General features: G+C 41.7%; 2 protein-coding genes across 3 annotated transcripts; one reads left to right on the forward strand and one right to left on the reverse strand.

Annotated features, from left to right (window-relative positions):
* The first annotated feature begins 337 nt into the window (after nt 1-337).
* On the forward strand, nt 338-4,491 carry LOC127780505 (uncharacterized). 2 transcript variants are annotated; one of them, XM_052307425.1, is made up of 6 exons: nt 338-435; nt 1,257-1,528; nt 1,772-2,423; nt 2,515-2,714; nt 2,802-3,046; nt 3,188-4,491. In XM_052307425.1, the coding sequence occupies exons 2-6, from the start codon at nt 1,257-1,259 to the stop codon at nt 4,324-4,326; spliced, it is 2,508 nt and encodes an 835-aa protein (XP_052163385.1). In that variant the 5' UTR covers nt 338-435; the 3' UTR covers nt 4,327-4,491. The 2 variants fall into 2 exon arrangements, with proteins under 2 accessions (XP_052163385.1, XP_052163386.1); XM_052307426.1 differs by lacking the exon at nt 338-435 and having other exon boundaries at nt 1,393-1,538.
* Nucleotides 4,492-7,634: 3,143 nt separating this feature from the next.
* Nucleotides 7,635-12,825, reverse strand: LOC127780398 (uncharacterized aarF domain-containing protein kinase At5g05200, chloroplastic). Its single transcript, XM_052307307.1, has 11 exons — nt 12,614-12,825; nt 12,343-12,478; nt 11,791-11,933; nt 11,371-11,484; nt 10,791-10,979; nt 10,555-10,710; nt 9,351-9,616; nt 9,139-9,236; nt 8,774-8,952; nt 8,242-8,352; nt 7,635-8,059 (listed from the first exon to the last, which is right to left on the reverse strand). Exons 1-11 carry the CDS (start codon nt 12,716-12,718, stop codon nt 7,880-7,882), a joined length of 1,677 nt encoding a protein of 558 aa, XP_052163267.1. The 5' UTR covers nt 12,719-12,825; the 3' UTR covers nt 7,635-7,879.
* Between the last annotated feature and the right edge of the window lie 3,465 nt (nt 12,826-16,290).

Genomic DNA, 16,290 nt, shown 5'->3' on the forward strand with positions numbered 1-16,290 from the left:
GTGGCGCCAGCCCTTAAGATTTGGGGAGGAGGGGTGGAACGGGCGTGGAGGGACCTAATTGCAAATGTGCGGCCACGATAGAGAACCACGCAAGACGGAAATTCTGGTCAGACTGCTTTGAACCGCAATGATTCACTTAAACAAGTTCATGGGTCGACCATGGAACTAAGTGACACCACGCTCTAACTCTAAGGACCGACAGTGTACTTTACCATCTCTTTTTCAGCCTGGTCCCATGGTCCATCAGCAATGAATAAGTCTATTTAGCCTCCCTCGGAAACAGGAAAAGCCCATACACATGTGATTGGGCCTCGAGCCTCAGCGTGCGTGCGCCCTAGCCAGTCGATCTCCCCGTCCCCACGGCCTTCCCGTCTCCACCGCCTCCATCCAGCGAAGGGAGCAGCGCCACCGCCGCCGCCGCCGCCGCCGCCACCGGTGAGCACCCATACCTACCTCCACACTATCCCCTCCCTCTACCCATAGAACTAGCTTCTCTTGTAGATCTGGGGGCTTCTGTGTCAGCTTCCCAAAAAGAATCCATTCCAGTGGAATTGGAATATTTCCGCTGCAATATCGTAGAGCATATACTAGGTTTTAGTTGGTTTGCGTGCGTCGCCACCATTGACTTGCGCGATTGGTGAGTTTTGGAGAAGGGTTAAGGCGTGCGTAGGCCAATATGGGGGAGTTTGAGGAGGGTTAGGACTTGAACAAGTGTAGCCAACGGTGCAGGTTCTTGGGTGAGGGGATTGCTTAGAAATGTCTGGTTTGCTAGCGAGTTGATTCATTCAGAGGTAGTAATGCTGTTACAGCACTCTTGCAACCAGAATGCAAGTTATCGAATGCCCGGCTTGAGAAAAAAGAAGGTTTACTTATGGGTTCTTAGAAAAGGATGAACGTGGAAAGGATACCGCTGATTCATGTCTAACAGTCTTAGCATACCACAAAATCTAATGCGAACTTCCCCTTGTCTTGTGGTGCTTGAATCACCTACTGAGATTGTGGATATGCTCTTTTCGATTCAACTGCAAGTATTTGTTTTTAATCATGTGATGTGAACAACACTAATGTTTAAATTTTCGAAGGCATAACATGACACTTGGTTTAGGTGTAACTGTCTTACAAATATATGCTCTTTTTTTTGTTTGTCTATGCTGTCCTCTTTGCACAGACCATAGCTTTTTTTTTTCTTAAAAAAATATATGCTACTTTGGCTTTGATTTCGTTGATTATTTGTGATGATTCCTATGCAAATGCAGATGGCTAGGTGGGATGAAATTTTGACTCTTCCAGTTCAGAATCCACCCACGCCAGAGTTTTCGGCATCAGATATCATGTGGTCCAGGGTGGAGGGATGGAAGGACTCAATGGACAGGCTTGCGCTTATTCCATTTTCAAGGGTGAATGATTTTGTTAGAGGAGAATCAAACAACAAAGAGTGCCCAACAAGATTTCATGTAGAAGCACGGCGAAGGCGTCCACCAACAATGAACTGCAAACCAAAAGTTGATGGGATACTCGAGTATATTCTGTAAGTAAATGTAAGCATTATGCATTTCTGTCCGACTAATTTTTAAACTGGAATGTGAACCTGGGCTTCTTATTCATCTTGTAAACTAGAACAAATTTATTATTGCTATTTGTTAAATTGATCTTATCTTTTAAATGGCTGATAATGCTCCTTCTATTTATGTCTCTTAACATTAGATATGCTCTGTTAAATAGGTTATAATTTACATTAAGCTTTTGAACCTCATGATACCATTAATTTCAGGTATTGGTGTTCTTTTGGTCCAGATGATTATAGAAAGGGCGGCTCTGTCCGCCCTAGCAGGAACTCTTCAACAAAGAGGAAAACACCTGCTGGTCGTCCTCATACAAAGAGGGGCTGTATTTGCCATTTTATTGTGAAGCGTTTGATTGCTGAACCATCTGTCGCTCTTGTGATATATAACCATGATAAGCATGTAGATAAGATAGGGAAGCCCTGCCATGGTCCCATGGACAATATGGCTATTGGGACGAAGGCCATGTTTGCGCCTTACATATCAGATGAACTTCGTCTTCAGATTATGTCTTTGCTCTGTGTTGGTATTCCAGTGGAGACCATAATGCAGAGACATACAGAAATGATCGAAAAGCAAGGAGGACCATCAAACCGAGATGGTCTTCTTACTCACAGATATGTTAGGAGGTTGGAAAGGAAAATTCGTCGTTCTGTTTACGAACTTGATGACGATGATGCTATAAGCATTAACATATGGGTTGAAAATCACCAAAACCATATATTTTTGTATGAGGACTTTTCAGATAAGGACACCTTTATCGTGGGCGTCCAGACAGATTGGCAGCTCCAGCAGATGATTCAGTATGGCAACCGTAGTTTATTGGCTTCTGATTCAAAGTTTGGAACAAACAAATTAAAGGTTTGTCAATGACAGTTGTTTCATTTTTGTTCCAGTAGTGCTTTAAGGTTTGCTTGATTTCATGGTAGCATTTCTATTTACCATTTTGCAGTATCCTGTACATAGCCTCCTTGTTTTCGACGAGCAGAAAAATGCAATTCCTGTTGCTTGGATCATAACTCCGAATTTTTCACATGGTGAAGCATATAGATGGATGGGTGCCCTTTATGATCGAGTTCGTACAAAAGATCCAACATGGCAGTTGGGTGGCTTTATTATTGATGATCCCTTTGCAGATGTGCGCACGATAAGGTAAATGATGCTTTTCTATTTTAATCTAGTGCATTACTATACGCTTTCTGGGGTTGCAGTTCCTGAGTGTAATAGCATGCTGAACAGGGAAGTATTCCAATGCCCTGTGCTGATTAGCCCATGGCGCATAAGGCATGCTTGGCATAAAAATTTAATGAAGAAGTGCCCAGATATTGAGAAGCGTCCGATGATGGCTAAACGACTTGTGGAGTTAATCTGCAATATCTGCAGAGGAAATGGTGGCATGGAATTATTTGAAGCCTTTCTGGAAGATTTTGTTGATTGTGCTGGTTTTCTAGACTACTTCAGAGCTCTATGGTTTCCAAGACTTGGTTGGTCCATGTCTCTTTCCTGTATCACATTTGCTTAGCCCACATCTGAATTTCAGTTTCCGTTGTTTGAGTCTACTGGTATTTGATGAATTTTTCTATCACTATTTAATCTGCTAGTGCTGACTGCCGAATGTATTCCAGGGTCATGGATAACTATGTTAAGAACCACCCCGTTGGCTACTACTGAGGTTGCTTCAGCAATCGAGAGCTACCATCACCTGCTAAAACTCAGGCTATTGAATGAGGCAAATGAAAGAGTATACCAGCGTGCAGATTGGTTGGTTCATAAGCTGGGTACGAAGGTTCATTCCTACTACTGGTTGGATGAATATTCTGGTAAGGACAACTTTTCTCGTTACTGGAGGAGTGAGTGGAAAAGTGGCCCAAATCCATGGCAGCAGGGATTGCAAATCCCAGATTCTGATGTTATTGTCGAAGGCAATTGCGCCAGAGTGGTTTGCCAGAAAAACAAGGAGAGGTCCCATGTCATAGTGAATCCAGGTTCTGATCTTGCATTGTGTGATTGTAGCTGGTCCAGGAAGGGAAACATTTGCAAACATGCCATTAAGTCAACTAAAGTCTTCCGCCAAAGGGGGCTGGCACCACCATCCTTGGCACTGTATCGCTATTACCAGGCACTGGCTAATGTTGTTCATTGCCCACCCAGTGACACTTTGATTAGTGACCATGCAGTTGCCGTAGCAATTTTTGTTAGAACACAGTTAGATTCTCTGTTGGATGCAACCAATGGTAATTCTTCAAACAGGTCAACTTCCAAGGATCCGCAATCAGTCATTGAGCCAAGAGAATCTGATGTTCGGGAGGGCAGCATTGAGAATGATGTATGTGCAAGTCAGTCTCAGGCTGAGTGTGGTGATGAAGTTTCTGATGAGCAGAATGATGATTTAGACCGTTTTGTTTTCAAGAAAAGAAAGTCCAGGGAAGCATCTGATGAAGAAGGTAGCCCTACGGCGACGCAAATCACACAACCTTCTGAAACCGAAAGCAGTCAAGCAACTGATCTGCAGGAACCTCTTGATCGTCAGGAAAATCGTGCTCCCAACAAATCAAAGTCGAAAGAAGCTTCTGATGGGGGAAAAGCTAATGCAAGGCAAGCGAAGCAACCTTCTGAAACTGAGAGTAGGCCAGCAATTGATCAGCAGGAACCTCTTCATCATCGTCAAGAAAACCCTGCTCACAAGAAAACGAAGTCAGGAGAAGCTTCTGATGGCGAAGAAACTATGGCAATGCAAGTCATGGAACCTTCTGAAACTGAATGAACCGAATGATTCTTCTGCTTAGGTTATATGAGATGTTGTAGGAATGTAGGTGGTACCTGACTCCTTTATGAGCTTAGGCTATTGTTTTGTTTGAATATTAGGAGGTCTGTACATACTGTGTTACCGAACATTTATCAGAATTAGGGTGGTCCAATTGTTTAATTAGAGCTGATGATGCATCTGTGTTAGGCAGGCAGGGAAGATAATCATGCAATTTCTGCATAAAACATATGGGATTGGGGTCAGCAATTATTATTATCATTATTTGAAAAAGGTTAGGCCCCCATCTGTTGGGCATATGAGGATAATACGCCGTATGGCGCACTAGTAGCAAAATAATAATAATACGTGAGTTAAACTTTTGTATATACATTAAACAATTTAAAAGCTAATGCAGAAAAATAAATTTTAACCAAAAAACTTCAAAATCAATTTAAAATTTAAATTTTGGCAACGGCTGATCATATAAGGTAAATAATGGGGGCCTTTACAAATAATCCATTGAACAAGAAGTGAATGTCTCATGAGTAGTCAACACTTACGAGTCAACTGATTGTTTTGAAACGAATGGTGTTCTCCATGAGAAACATTTATCCTTCTGGATTAGTTTTAGAGAAAGCAGTTTTCTGGACTGCCAATAGTAAACAATCCGGGAACAGAATTCAGAAAAAAAAAATGGAGTCAGGCTTCCTTTACATCCATAGATTTTACATTAATCTTTAAACATACACCTTTTACAAGCAAATTAATTGCTACTATTGCTCAAATTTTCTTTGATTCTGTATTGCAGCAGTTCATTCCAATGTTGATAATGGTGAAATGTATACAGTTCAAGGTTACACCCCACTTTATACTGTCTTTTTATCAGAAGCAGTAACCATTGATTACTGAGGCCTCTCATCTCGCGATTACTGAGGCCTCTCATCTCGCAGCATGTTCATGCTGGGAATCAACAATCTTGGGTAGCAATAGTCAGCATGTTTTTCCTCATCTCCTTTTTTCATGATGAAAAAAATTACATGCTGGCGTGCTGCATGCACGAATCAAACAAAAGTAGATTTTGACCTCATACTCTAGGTTTTATTAGTTGGATTTGACTGATAACTGTAAGCATAACAATCTAGGTTAATTGAGTGTCAGTAGCATCTTCTAAAAAATAAAGAAAAAAAGAAAAAAAAAACAGTCCCGGGAACAGAATTCAGAAAAAAAAATGGAGGCAGCCTATCTTTACATCTACACAGATTTTACATTAGTCTTAAACATATACCTTTTACAAGCAAATTAGCTGCTACTATGAAATGTTCAATTGTACAAATTTCCATTGATTATTCTTATTGCGGTTCATTTCTATTTTGATTCGGTGAAATATATACAGTTCAAGGTTACACAAACTTTTTACTATCTCTATATCACAAGCAGTAACATAACAGAACAATGAACCTGCTGGCATGCTGCATACACGAATCAAACATAAATAGATTCTGTGACTTTCTGATTATACTAATGAAACCAGTAAATTTCTGTTTCCTCCACTTCGAGAACCACATGGACAAGTGATTGTTTCATAAAAACGAGGTTTCTTCCGGACAATGCATCTAACTAAAAAAACATTTTTCGAATGAAAAAATGTTATCCAGTGAAAGACTAATTAGGAGATAATAACTCGTCCTCTGTAGTTCAGGGTTAAGAAATTCCAAAACACTTGCAAAAACATAGATAAAATTCAGGTCAGCAACCAGAGTGTCTTCACTCTTCAGTACCAGGCTTCAGGACCTTAGGCTCTATTTGGTAGAGTTTCAAACTCCAACTCTCAACTCTAAATTCCAACTCCAGTGGAAGCTGCCTCCTATAGAAGTTGAGTGGGTATATAATAGTGTTTGGCCACATCCTTCTGAACATGGATGAGCATAAAGGTTTTCTCAATGCTTTAGCTCCAGACAAAGAGAAACCTGTACTATCGATGCAGAAGCTATTGGCACTGGATCCCGTTGGAACTCCACATACGATATTTGACTCAATCTCATTGGAACAGGCGGAGGAGCTTAAATATTTTGAGAGCTATTGATGGTCAAAGTTTTACAGGTTTCTTTAACCAAAATAAAGTCAAATATGGTGGAGGAGCTTAGCTAGAGAAGGCAGCTTTACTCTCCCTCAAGTCCTCAACAGGGGCTTTGCTGATGCTAGAAGGTCAGCTTCTGCAAGAATGGTACTCCCTCCGTTTCGAAATGTTTGACGCCGTTGACTTTTTAGCACATGTTTAACCGTTCGTCTTATTTAAAATTTTTAAGTAATTATTAATTCTTTTCCTATCATTTGATTCATTGTTAAATATATTTTCATGTAGGCATATAATTTTACATATTTCACAAAAGTTTTTGAATAAGACGAACGGTCAAACATGTGTTAAAAAGTCAACGGTGTCAAACATTTAGAAACGGAGAGTATATGGTATATCTTGGAAAGTAAGTATCTGATCCCAAATTAATCGAGCACAACTGCCCATGATGAACCATCCTGATGCATTATTGGCTCCTCGATCATGCTGCGCGAAGTACACGTACGCAGTCGCAGTTTGGCCTGAACGCCGGGAAGTCTTTCGCCCCCCACAAGAGCGAGTGATCACCGATCGAGGTCATCGATCCTCTCCCCGAGCTTGAGGCTCTAGGTCAGTTCAGCTCCAGCCTGCCTGAACAAGACCTCTGCACGGCACTCGCCGAGCACAAGATCAGCTCGTTTGCCGGCCCAGCTCTCAATGGCTGGTTGGCGATCAATGTTTTAGCGGTTAGCTTCTCAAACAGCTATATATAGCAGGTTAAATGAAGCTATAGCGGCTAAATTACACTGTTTGAGAGCAAATATAATAGCTAGCTAGAACCCTTCTCAAACAGCTATAGCGGGACGATGCGCTTGGGCGGTAACTCGCCAAGGTTGTAGATTGCGAGCACGAAGAAACTGTCGGCGTGAGAGAGATGAGGAGGGGCATGGGGGAGAGAAGACGGGGGAGGAGGGCGTCCGAGGCACGCACTACCGTACGGTCGATATGAAGCGTTTCTAGGATTATTGTCCCAAACTATTTGCTCTACGTCTATAAAAATACGTTTTCTTTAAAGCACTCCATTTTATTCTAACCAATTTATTTATTCTAAACTATTTATTAAGCTTATTTATCAAAATATTTAATTTACATCTATAATCATCTTAATAATCCACTAGAGTATAATCGGTCAAAATAATCATGTTTTCCAAACTGGCCTTCTTTACGCAGCGCCGGCTTGTGAGGAGAGCAGTAAAGAAAGAATTCAGAAAAATGATGTGGAGTCAGCCCAGCGGCCCCGGCATTTCTATTTTCTCTACATTTTACTTCCATCTTAACGTACACCTTTTACAAAGCGACTTGCTACTATGAAAATGTCCAGTTATACTCGTCCAAATTTTCCTTGGCCGCTGCACTGCGGTTCATTCCTATGTTGATCTGGTGAAAATATATACAGTTAGTAGGTTACACTTACACGAGCTTGTTACGTACTACTTGTCAGTGTATCACAAGCATCGGTCACTGGAAACGATCCACTCTTCTGGCCTGTTGGCGGGAGCTAATGTTAACCCTCTCATCTCGCAGCATGTTCATGCTGGGAGCCAACAATCTTGTGTAGCGATCAAAATACAGAAGCTGCTTCATCAGAAGAGCGAATTCGCGAGGAAATTTCAATCCATACGACTCGCTGACCCTCACCTGGAAGACGCAGAGCAACAGAATTGTCAGCATTGTTTTTTTTCCCTCATCTCTCTTCTTTTGTGAAAACAATACACGCTGGCAGGCAACATTTACCAACAAGAACATACAGTGATACGAATGTATAAGGTAGAAGTTCTCTCTACCTTGTTCTGACCGAGAGAGAAAAGAAAGTAGCTCACCAGATCAAGAAACAATGCATTCATCTGTCTCTCGTCAACGACAACATTAGCCGATACTGCTGTAGCATCAGGAGTTCTTGCTGTTGCAACTATGACTTCAGTATCCAAATCCTGCGCACAAATGAGAATGCAATTGAAAATTAACCACGAGATAAGTGGTAAAACACTAACTAAAGAACGATATCCAAATTCGACTAGCCAGTAGCCACAAAAATTCCTGTCCATAAGCCACTTTTGCTTGCATTCAGCATTTTACTACTGCCAGACCAGCGCCGTGTTTAGTTCCAAAGTTTTTCTTCAAACTTCCAACTTTTCCATCACATCAATACTTTCCTACACACACAAACTTCCAACTTTTCTGTCACATCGTTCCAATTTCAACCAAACTTCCAATTTTGGTGTGAACTAAGCACAGCCCAGGTTTCACCCTGGCATCATTTTTGGCACTTAACAGTCGAAATTGGGTCACCATGTTCACGGGATAACCAGGCCTTCATGACATCAAATAACCTACTATTTTGGGAAATATTACCTGTATTGATGAGAATATTTTTTCCAAGTCCTTTGCAAATTCATTAACATTTATATCATTCCCTGTAGCACCCATTTCAGAAAGGGCTGATGCCATAGCATTATAATCGTCAGTTGCAAATGAAGCCAAAAAGACCTCCATTGCAGCCCAGGTCCTTGGCGATATCCGGCCAACAATTCCTGTGAAATGGTATTAACCAATAGTGATAAACTTTCTTGACCACTTTGTGTTTTGACTAATAGATAATGTAAGAATTAAAAGGCCAGAATATTTCCTTTTTTAGCAAATACAAGGTGCATCCTAAATTGCCTAATGAGATATAGAGCAACCGTGCCACCATGGAGATTGGAGAATATGTTACATACCAAAATCAAGAAATCCGACACGTCCATCTCGGAGCAACCATAAATTTCCTGCATGCACATCTGCATGGAAGGATTCACATGAAATCAAGCTTCCAAACCTGCACATTTTGCACATATGTCAACATGCCTATTCTGAGGATTGAATAAGGCAATGAATGGCAGAAATACCCAAATATATGATGTATGGAATCACAAGGACGCATGGAACATACCAGACATTAAGTGCAGTGACTAAAGTCAGCTCAGGATCAGGAACAAGAGACCTTATAGAATCAAGGTCAGTGAGTGGAACACCATACAATCTTTCCATAGTTAGGACACGCTTTGTGCTACAGTGGCGATACACAAAAGGGGCTTTGGCCTGCCTGTCAAATCCCATTGCATCGATGTACCTCTGAAAAGCCTCAATATTCGTAGCCTCTTTCCTGAAATCAACTTCTTCAAGCATAGATTCCTTTATATCCTTGACAATTCCTACCTATAATATAAAATTCTGAGCATAAGGACATCTCTTATTATATTCTTCTATAACTTGTGATACCACAAAATTTGGATAACCAAGTATACAGAAAATTTCATGATTGCTATATGCTGTCTCTACTTCCACATATATGAACTACAAAGTATAAAGTATTCATTTGTTTCTGGTTGTGTGAACTAATTGTTTTTTTTCCTTTTTAGTTATAGTACATGAATAATATATATAGTCAACTCCTCATGTCACAAGCTCAAGATATATTGTGCTCCACCATGAAATATTCCTTATTCGATATTCAATTTTTTAGTGGGATATCCATGCAGTTGCATGATTACATTTAACAATAATTCCATTTGCTATAAAGCTCTTATATCAATGATTAGAGGTGCAGTTGTATTTGTTATACAACTATAACAACTATAGTTAATCTACTAGGTTACAATCTAGGTCCATCAAAACAACACGCAAGTGGCAAGACATTTCTTTCTCTCTTGATTATTGGGAGAATTTTCTGAATTTTCTGTTAATCTTTTAAACTCATATTTTTTCTGATCTTAGGAATATTGTGGTGCCTTCAATCCAACTAATCAATTTTAAGGATATAGATATTAAAAGTTTCTGCACCTAATTGTGCCAACTCTAGCACAGTGGCTAGAATTGAAAAATACATGTAAATCAACTGTGAAAAGTTCAATGATCTTGCCTCAACTACCAAAAGAAAAACATATCCTCATGGTCATGGGAGCAATTTCATGGCATGCATTGCTTGCTGCATACAGGAATCAAACAAAAATATATTTTGACCTTCTGGCTTCTGATTATACTAAAGAAAGCAGTAAATTTTGGTTTCCTGCGCTCCGAGAACCACCAGGACTAGTGATTGTTCAATGAATGAAAAAACTCCTGTCCAGTGAAAGACTCATTAGGCGATAACTCACCAGTGATGTCCTCTGTAGTTCAGGGTTTAGAAATTCCAAAATACGTGCAACAACATAGATAAAATTCAGGTCAGCCACCAAAGTGTCTTCAATACCAGGCTTGAGGACCTTGATAACCACATCCTTCTGAGAGCTCTTCAACCTTGCCCCATGAACCTGGATAAGAATAAAGTTATATCAGTGCTTTAGCTCCAGACAACAAATAGTCCAGAACTTCTGATGGTCTCAACAGAAACCTGTGCTATTGACGCAGAAGCTATTGGAACTGAATCAATGTATTCATATATACTATCCAACGGCTGTTGCAACTCCTCACGCAATATTGACTCAATCTCACTATATGGAACAGGTGGTGCACGGTCAAAACAGTTCTGGAATTCCTCGACATACTCTGCAGGAAACAAAGTTGGTGCAGAAGCTACGAACTGCACCACCACAGTCAGTTGACTATCCAGGTTGAAATAATCATAAAATATATGACTATTAAACTGAATAACTATTTTAACTCCTCTCCCTTTGCCCATCCCAAAGGACCACTCTAAAGATAGGTTACTCTACCTGTCTAGTGACAAGTAAGCAACTGACTATTATCTGGGTTGCTGAAAGATATATTAGTGGTCTTTGTTTCTGTTTGCTACATATACAAAGTAAAATGAAGAATTCTGGTATTTCTTTCAAAAGGTACAGAAGATTAAGAAATTCAAGACAATCTATTAATTAAGGAACACATACACATGTAGTTTATTTTTTCTTTTGAGATGGACACATTTTGTAGTTGATGATAGCATAAACCGCAAAGTATGAACATGTCCTTACCTGACCTAGCTTGATATAAGTTGCACCCATGCGCTCAAAAAGCCTTCTAAGATAAAGAGGAGAAAGCAAACCCAGCTGCATCTGAGCTGGTATTCCTGCTGATGTGTTGGCTGTCTGCATCATATTAACAGCAGGATATTACGCTTCTGAAACCAAAGTTATCAATAAAAAAAATATCTTAGATAAACCTGGTCATTGTGCACCAACAAAAATTTAACCTCCTCTTTTCTACATAGATGAAAAATCCACATCTAGACTAGCCCTAAATCCCCAATAATCTCCCATACAACCTCAGCCAACTCAACACATCAGTAGTTCATTAGTAGTTCAGTCTACAGCTGCTTCCATTGTTTCAGTTCTCAGAAATTCTAAGATCAAGTTTTTAGACAAAATAGATGAATGACACAAACAAGAAATAACCTTTGAGAAGTCATTTAGCCACTCCCCACCAACCCCAAGGACAGCTTGGATCCCTTGGGCAAACCTAAAAGCACCTCGTGGCCCTGTGCTAATTGATGTCTGTAGAAGGTCCTCAACCAACTTAGGCAATTCGCCAGCTCTATCTGCATTTGAACGAAATCAAAGACATGGGATGATTTTGCGAAGAACAAACAACCTTAATATTCAATGCATCTGTGATCTAGCTATCCCAAGATTGTTCATAACTACTTATTTTTGTGAGGAATGTTAATAAGGAGTACATTAATCTGAAGAGACACACATTTTACCCACCCGAATCCCAAAATACATAACATTCTCTATGCTACTGCGATGAACAGAAAACAAACTCACGACTCGTGAAAATCCACACCGGAAATTCTCGCTTCATATTACATCATCACCCGTATCCTGCCTAATGAGAAACAGTCGCTTGTTCAAATGTTCAACTAAGCTGGGCCTAAACAGTGGCTTTGAACCAAGCACCAAATCGAATTATACAGAGATGGGGAAAGAAATCAACCAATCGATTACCTTGGAGGCGAGTGGAGAAGTCCTGGGCCTGGCTGTACCTCGCGAAAACCCTAACCCCGATCCGCCGCCCCTTCTCCCGGCTGGCCCTGATCCTCCTCCCCACACGCGGGGGCGAGCCTCCCCCGCCGCCCGCCACCTGCAACCCCAATCAGTAGTTGACCGAATTACCACCTCAATCAAGCACGAGGTAGGTAGCTCCCAATCCCGCCTACTCCCAAGAGGAGGGAGCTAGAGATCGAGGAGGAAATGAGACGGGGGCGGAGTGACTGACCAGGGGGAGGAGGCGGAGGCGGCGGTGGTGCGCGGGGTGGGGGTGGCGGTGGAGGACGAGCGGGGAGCGGGCCGCGGCGGCGCCCCTCGCGGCCGCCGCCGCCATGGGTGCGGGGCTCGCCGGAGTCGGGGACGACGATGACGTCACGGGACGCGTCTCCAACCTCGTGTCGCGCGTGGGAAGCGTGAAGAGAGAGAGAGAGAGAGAGAGAGAGCATCAGAGCAGTGGAGGAGTGGTCGGGTTCGGCCTTCGAGCTTGCCACCTGTAGGGGCGGAGAAGGCGCCACGTGTACATCGGAGGCGCCTCCCGTTCGTTTGGGCTTCGCTTCTCCACCGGCCGACGCAATCTTTTCCTATTTGGGCCAGCTTATTTAGAGTAGTAGCCAAAAGTACATCAAAGGTCCCTCATCTTATCATCGGATTACAAAATCATCCCCCAACCGTAAAACAAGATATATGTCATCCCTCAATTTACAAAACCGGGTCATTTTGGGTCCTCAGGTGATTTTGACCCCGGTTTCATCCAACGTGGCAGCTGAGTCAGCGTGGGGTCCATGACATGTTTGGTGACACGTCATCACCCTCTCTTCCCCTCTTCTTTCCCTTCCTCGGTTCCTCCTCTCTCTCACTCTTCTCTGCCTGTAGGCTGGCCGACAGGGTGGGCAAGGCGGGAGAGGAGGAGGGCGGCGGCGACGACGACGATGACGTGGGAGAAGGGAGGGCGTTGCGCACGTGCGAGCTCGGGGTCGGAGAGGCCTGGAGACGGGAGAAGAAGGAGGGCGTCGATGTCGGCGGCGACGCAGGAGAAGGGGACTAGGGGAGGGCATCGCCACGCGGGCGAGCTCGAGGACGGAGACCCCAGCGGCGGCGAGGTGAGCGACCTCCATGACATCGTGCAAACATATGTCATCTTCGAAAAGAAATCGTGAAGATATACTCGATTTCGCTAGTAGCGAAGGCGACACGAGTGTATGCCGGCGGTGCCGCCTCGAGGGATGTTCACACTGAGTTGGTGCCGCAGGAAGAGGCAGCGAGAACTCCGTGGCTAAGGACATTGCCAAAGACATATAAGGCAAGAGCGTGCTAGTGTCCCATGGCTCCATGGGCTAATGTCACCCAACGAACAACCCCTCTTGCAACCTGTTCGAATCTCTTCATGTAGCTAGTCCCTCTCTTACAAAGTTGTCAAGAGGCAAGCCGCTCTCGCTTGGAGGTTCAGCGACACTGAGTTAGTGTTGCTCGGGGAGTAGGCAACGATAATGCACAGTGCAGTTAATCGGCATGATTCCCGCCACACTACCGCATGTCCACTTTCACTACACCCCGTATTTTTTATTACCAAATTGTCCCATAGTGGGAGATTGCTAATAAGCGATCGATCTATCGTTAGGACCCGCGCGATCGCATCCCACCCCAGCCCATACACCGCCGAGCGTCTGACCCTCAGCTCTTGGCACTTCTCTAGCTTTAATCTTAGGACTAATAAATTATGAGTAGTATTTTAGTCAAGGCAAAAACAGAATTTATACGTAGACTTTATATATAAAAAATAATACGTGAAACATTATAGATAAATAATCTGTACGTATAAAAACTTTGTACCTACAAATTTTACGTACGAATAAACTTTAGACCAATTTAATGGCGTATTAGTTCAACAGAAAATCTGAGTTGAGCGTGTAGTTGATCGCTAATTATCATTTTTGCCATTGTGGAATTAAATTTGAAAATATATTGTTCATTTGCTTTTTTCTTAGAAATATTTAAGATGTAATTTTTTTATAAATATACATTCGATCTCACATAACCGTTGTACCTCGGTCTTACACGGTCTCGCAGAATGGAACAGCACAACCGTTAGCACCTCGGTCTTGCGCGGTCTGGCAGAATGGAACAGCAAAACCTAACGTCTTGTCCAACGGTGCCACTTATTTAATTATTAATTACCCTAATTAGCGATTAGTTAATAATTAGTGATTAATTATATAATTAGAGATTAATTAGTAATAATTAGTGATTAATTACCCTAATTAGCTGTTAATAAATAATTAATCACTCGCTAATCATGGTAATTAATTAATTTGAATCGGCCAGCATGTTCGGTTTCGCTCGCTGGTAGACCTGTCTTGCACCGTCCCCGCTCGAGACCATGTTATTTTCGCGCAATTGTATGAGATCGACGCTATAATTCTACCAAAAATATTTGCGTACCGAATATTGATGAGAAAAAACAAATGAACAATATATTTTCAAATTTAATTCAAGTGTCTATGTCCTGACTCCTGATTCCTGAAGAACGTGAGGAAGTACAGTAAAGAAAAAAGTGTTTACAAGGTGGTTATAAACACAGGAGATGGGAGAAGAGACGAGGAAAGCGGTGTTTATAAGGTAGTAATAAACACATGAGACGAGAGGAGAGAGGAGAAAATCAGGCTACAGATTTATAGCTAGCATGAACTTCAAAATTTTATGTGTTATGAGATGCGAGATCAGCTATTCGTTGTTTATTATATATTTATTGGTAACTATTATATGAATAAATTGTTAGATTGGCTATATATTATTTGAAGCTAGTAACTGACTATACGTACACTTGAAACTTTTCAAGTTGCATGTGAAAATAGTCCGGGCGATTGATTGATAGTCTCTTCAATTTAAATGTGGAAGTCATTGAACTGAAAGATTCAAATTTCTACTCGGGAAGTTTTCAATGTGTACTTTTGTCGTAAAAAGGTACATAAACGTATTTACTTTTATGGAGCATCTGCATTTTGTTGCAAAATCATATTACTTGTGTGGTACTAGTACCCAGCTCATAGTTCACCGTGTAGAGCATCCAAAATTCGATGTATATATGTTGCAATTTCTCTAGTCGGTAAACAAGTCTAGCATTCAGGTACCTAGTTCATATCCATGCTACAAAGTCATCTCAGACATCATCTTGCAAATGGCAATTAGAGCGCAAAGCAGCAAATCACAACATGAGAAGAGGTAAACCAGCATCTCTTCATGCCAACCTTGCAGGGCAAAGTATGGGAATTAATCCCGATCATAACAGAACATCCAGTGTCATCAAAATATAAGATCCAGTTTCATGGTAATTCATAGCATACCCTGCATAATTAAGTACTTAGTACCAGGCTTCAACCGATTGGTGCCTTACTCTTCTGGTGTATACAACACCCAAGCTGGCCTAGCGTGAACATCACGTCATCATCACGATAGAAGTAGATCTTCACATCGGTCTCAGGGGTAGCGAGGCTAAGAAGCTCCTTGCATAAATCATCGCTGACAGTAAGATCAAGATGAAGATGCATGGTGAATGTCTTCAGAATTGCTGCCCATCCAAAAAGTCGCTTCACGAAGGCCAATTCATGCTCTGATCCTCTGAATCCACTGATTTCCACTTCCTGGAGAGAATCCAAGAAGAGGTCCTCTGTTTTCCAGGCTTGTGGCCGATTACAGATGCAACTTGCAGAACAACGAGCATCTGCCTGGAGTATAGGTGAAAGAATAGTAATTAGACAGTCAAACCAGCCGAAAGTATGGTACAGCTATTGTACAAGAACAATAGAATGAGATAGACGTGGTTTGAGGCAAAACAATTGAGGCGACAAGACTTCCATTCATAGAAAATAACAGTACCCTGTACAGTTTATAAATGAAATCAAACAAATC

The sequence above is a fragment of the Oryza glaberrima genome, chromosome 7 (assembly GCF_000147395.1).
Source record: "Oryza glaberrima chromosome 7, OglaRS2, whole genome shotgun sequence".
NCBI classification, from domain to species: Eukaryota; Viridiplantae; Streptophyta; class Magnoliopsida; order Poales; family Poaceae; genus Oryza; species Oryza glaberrima.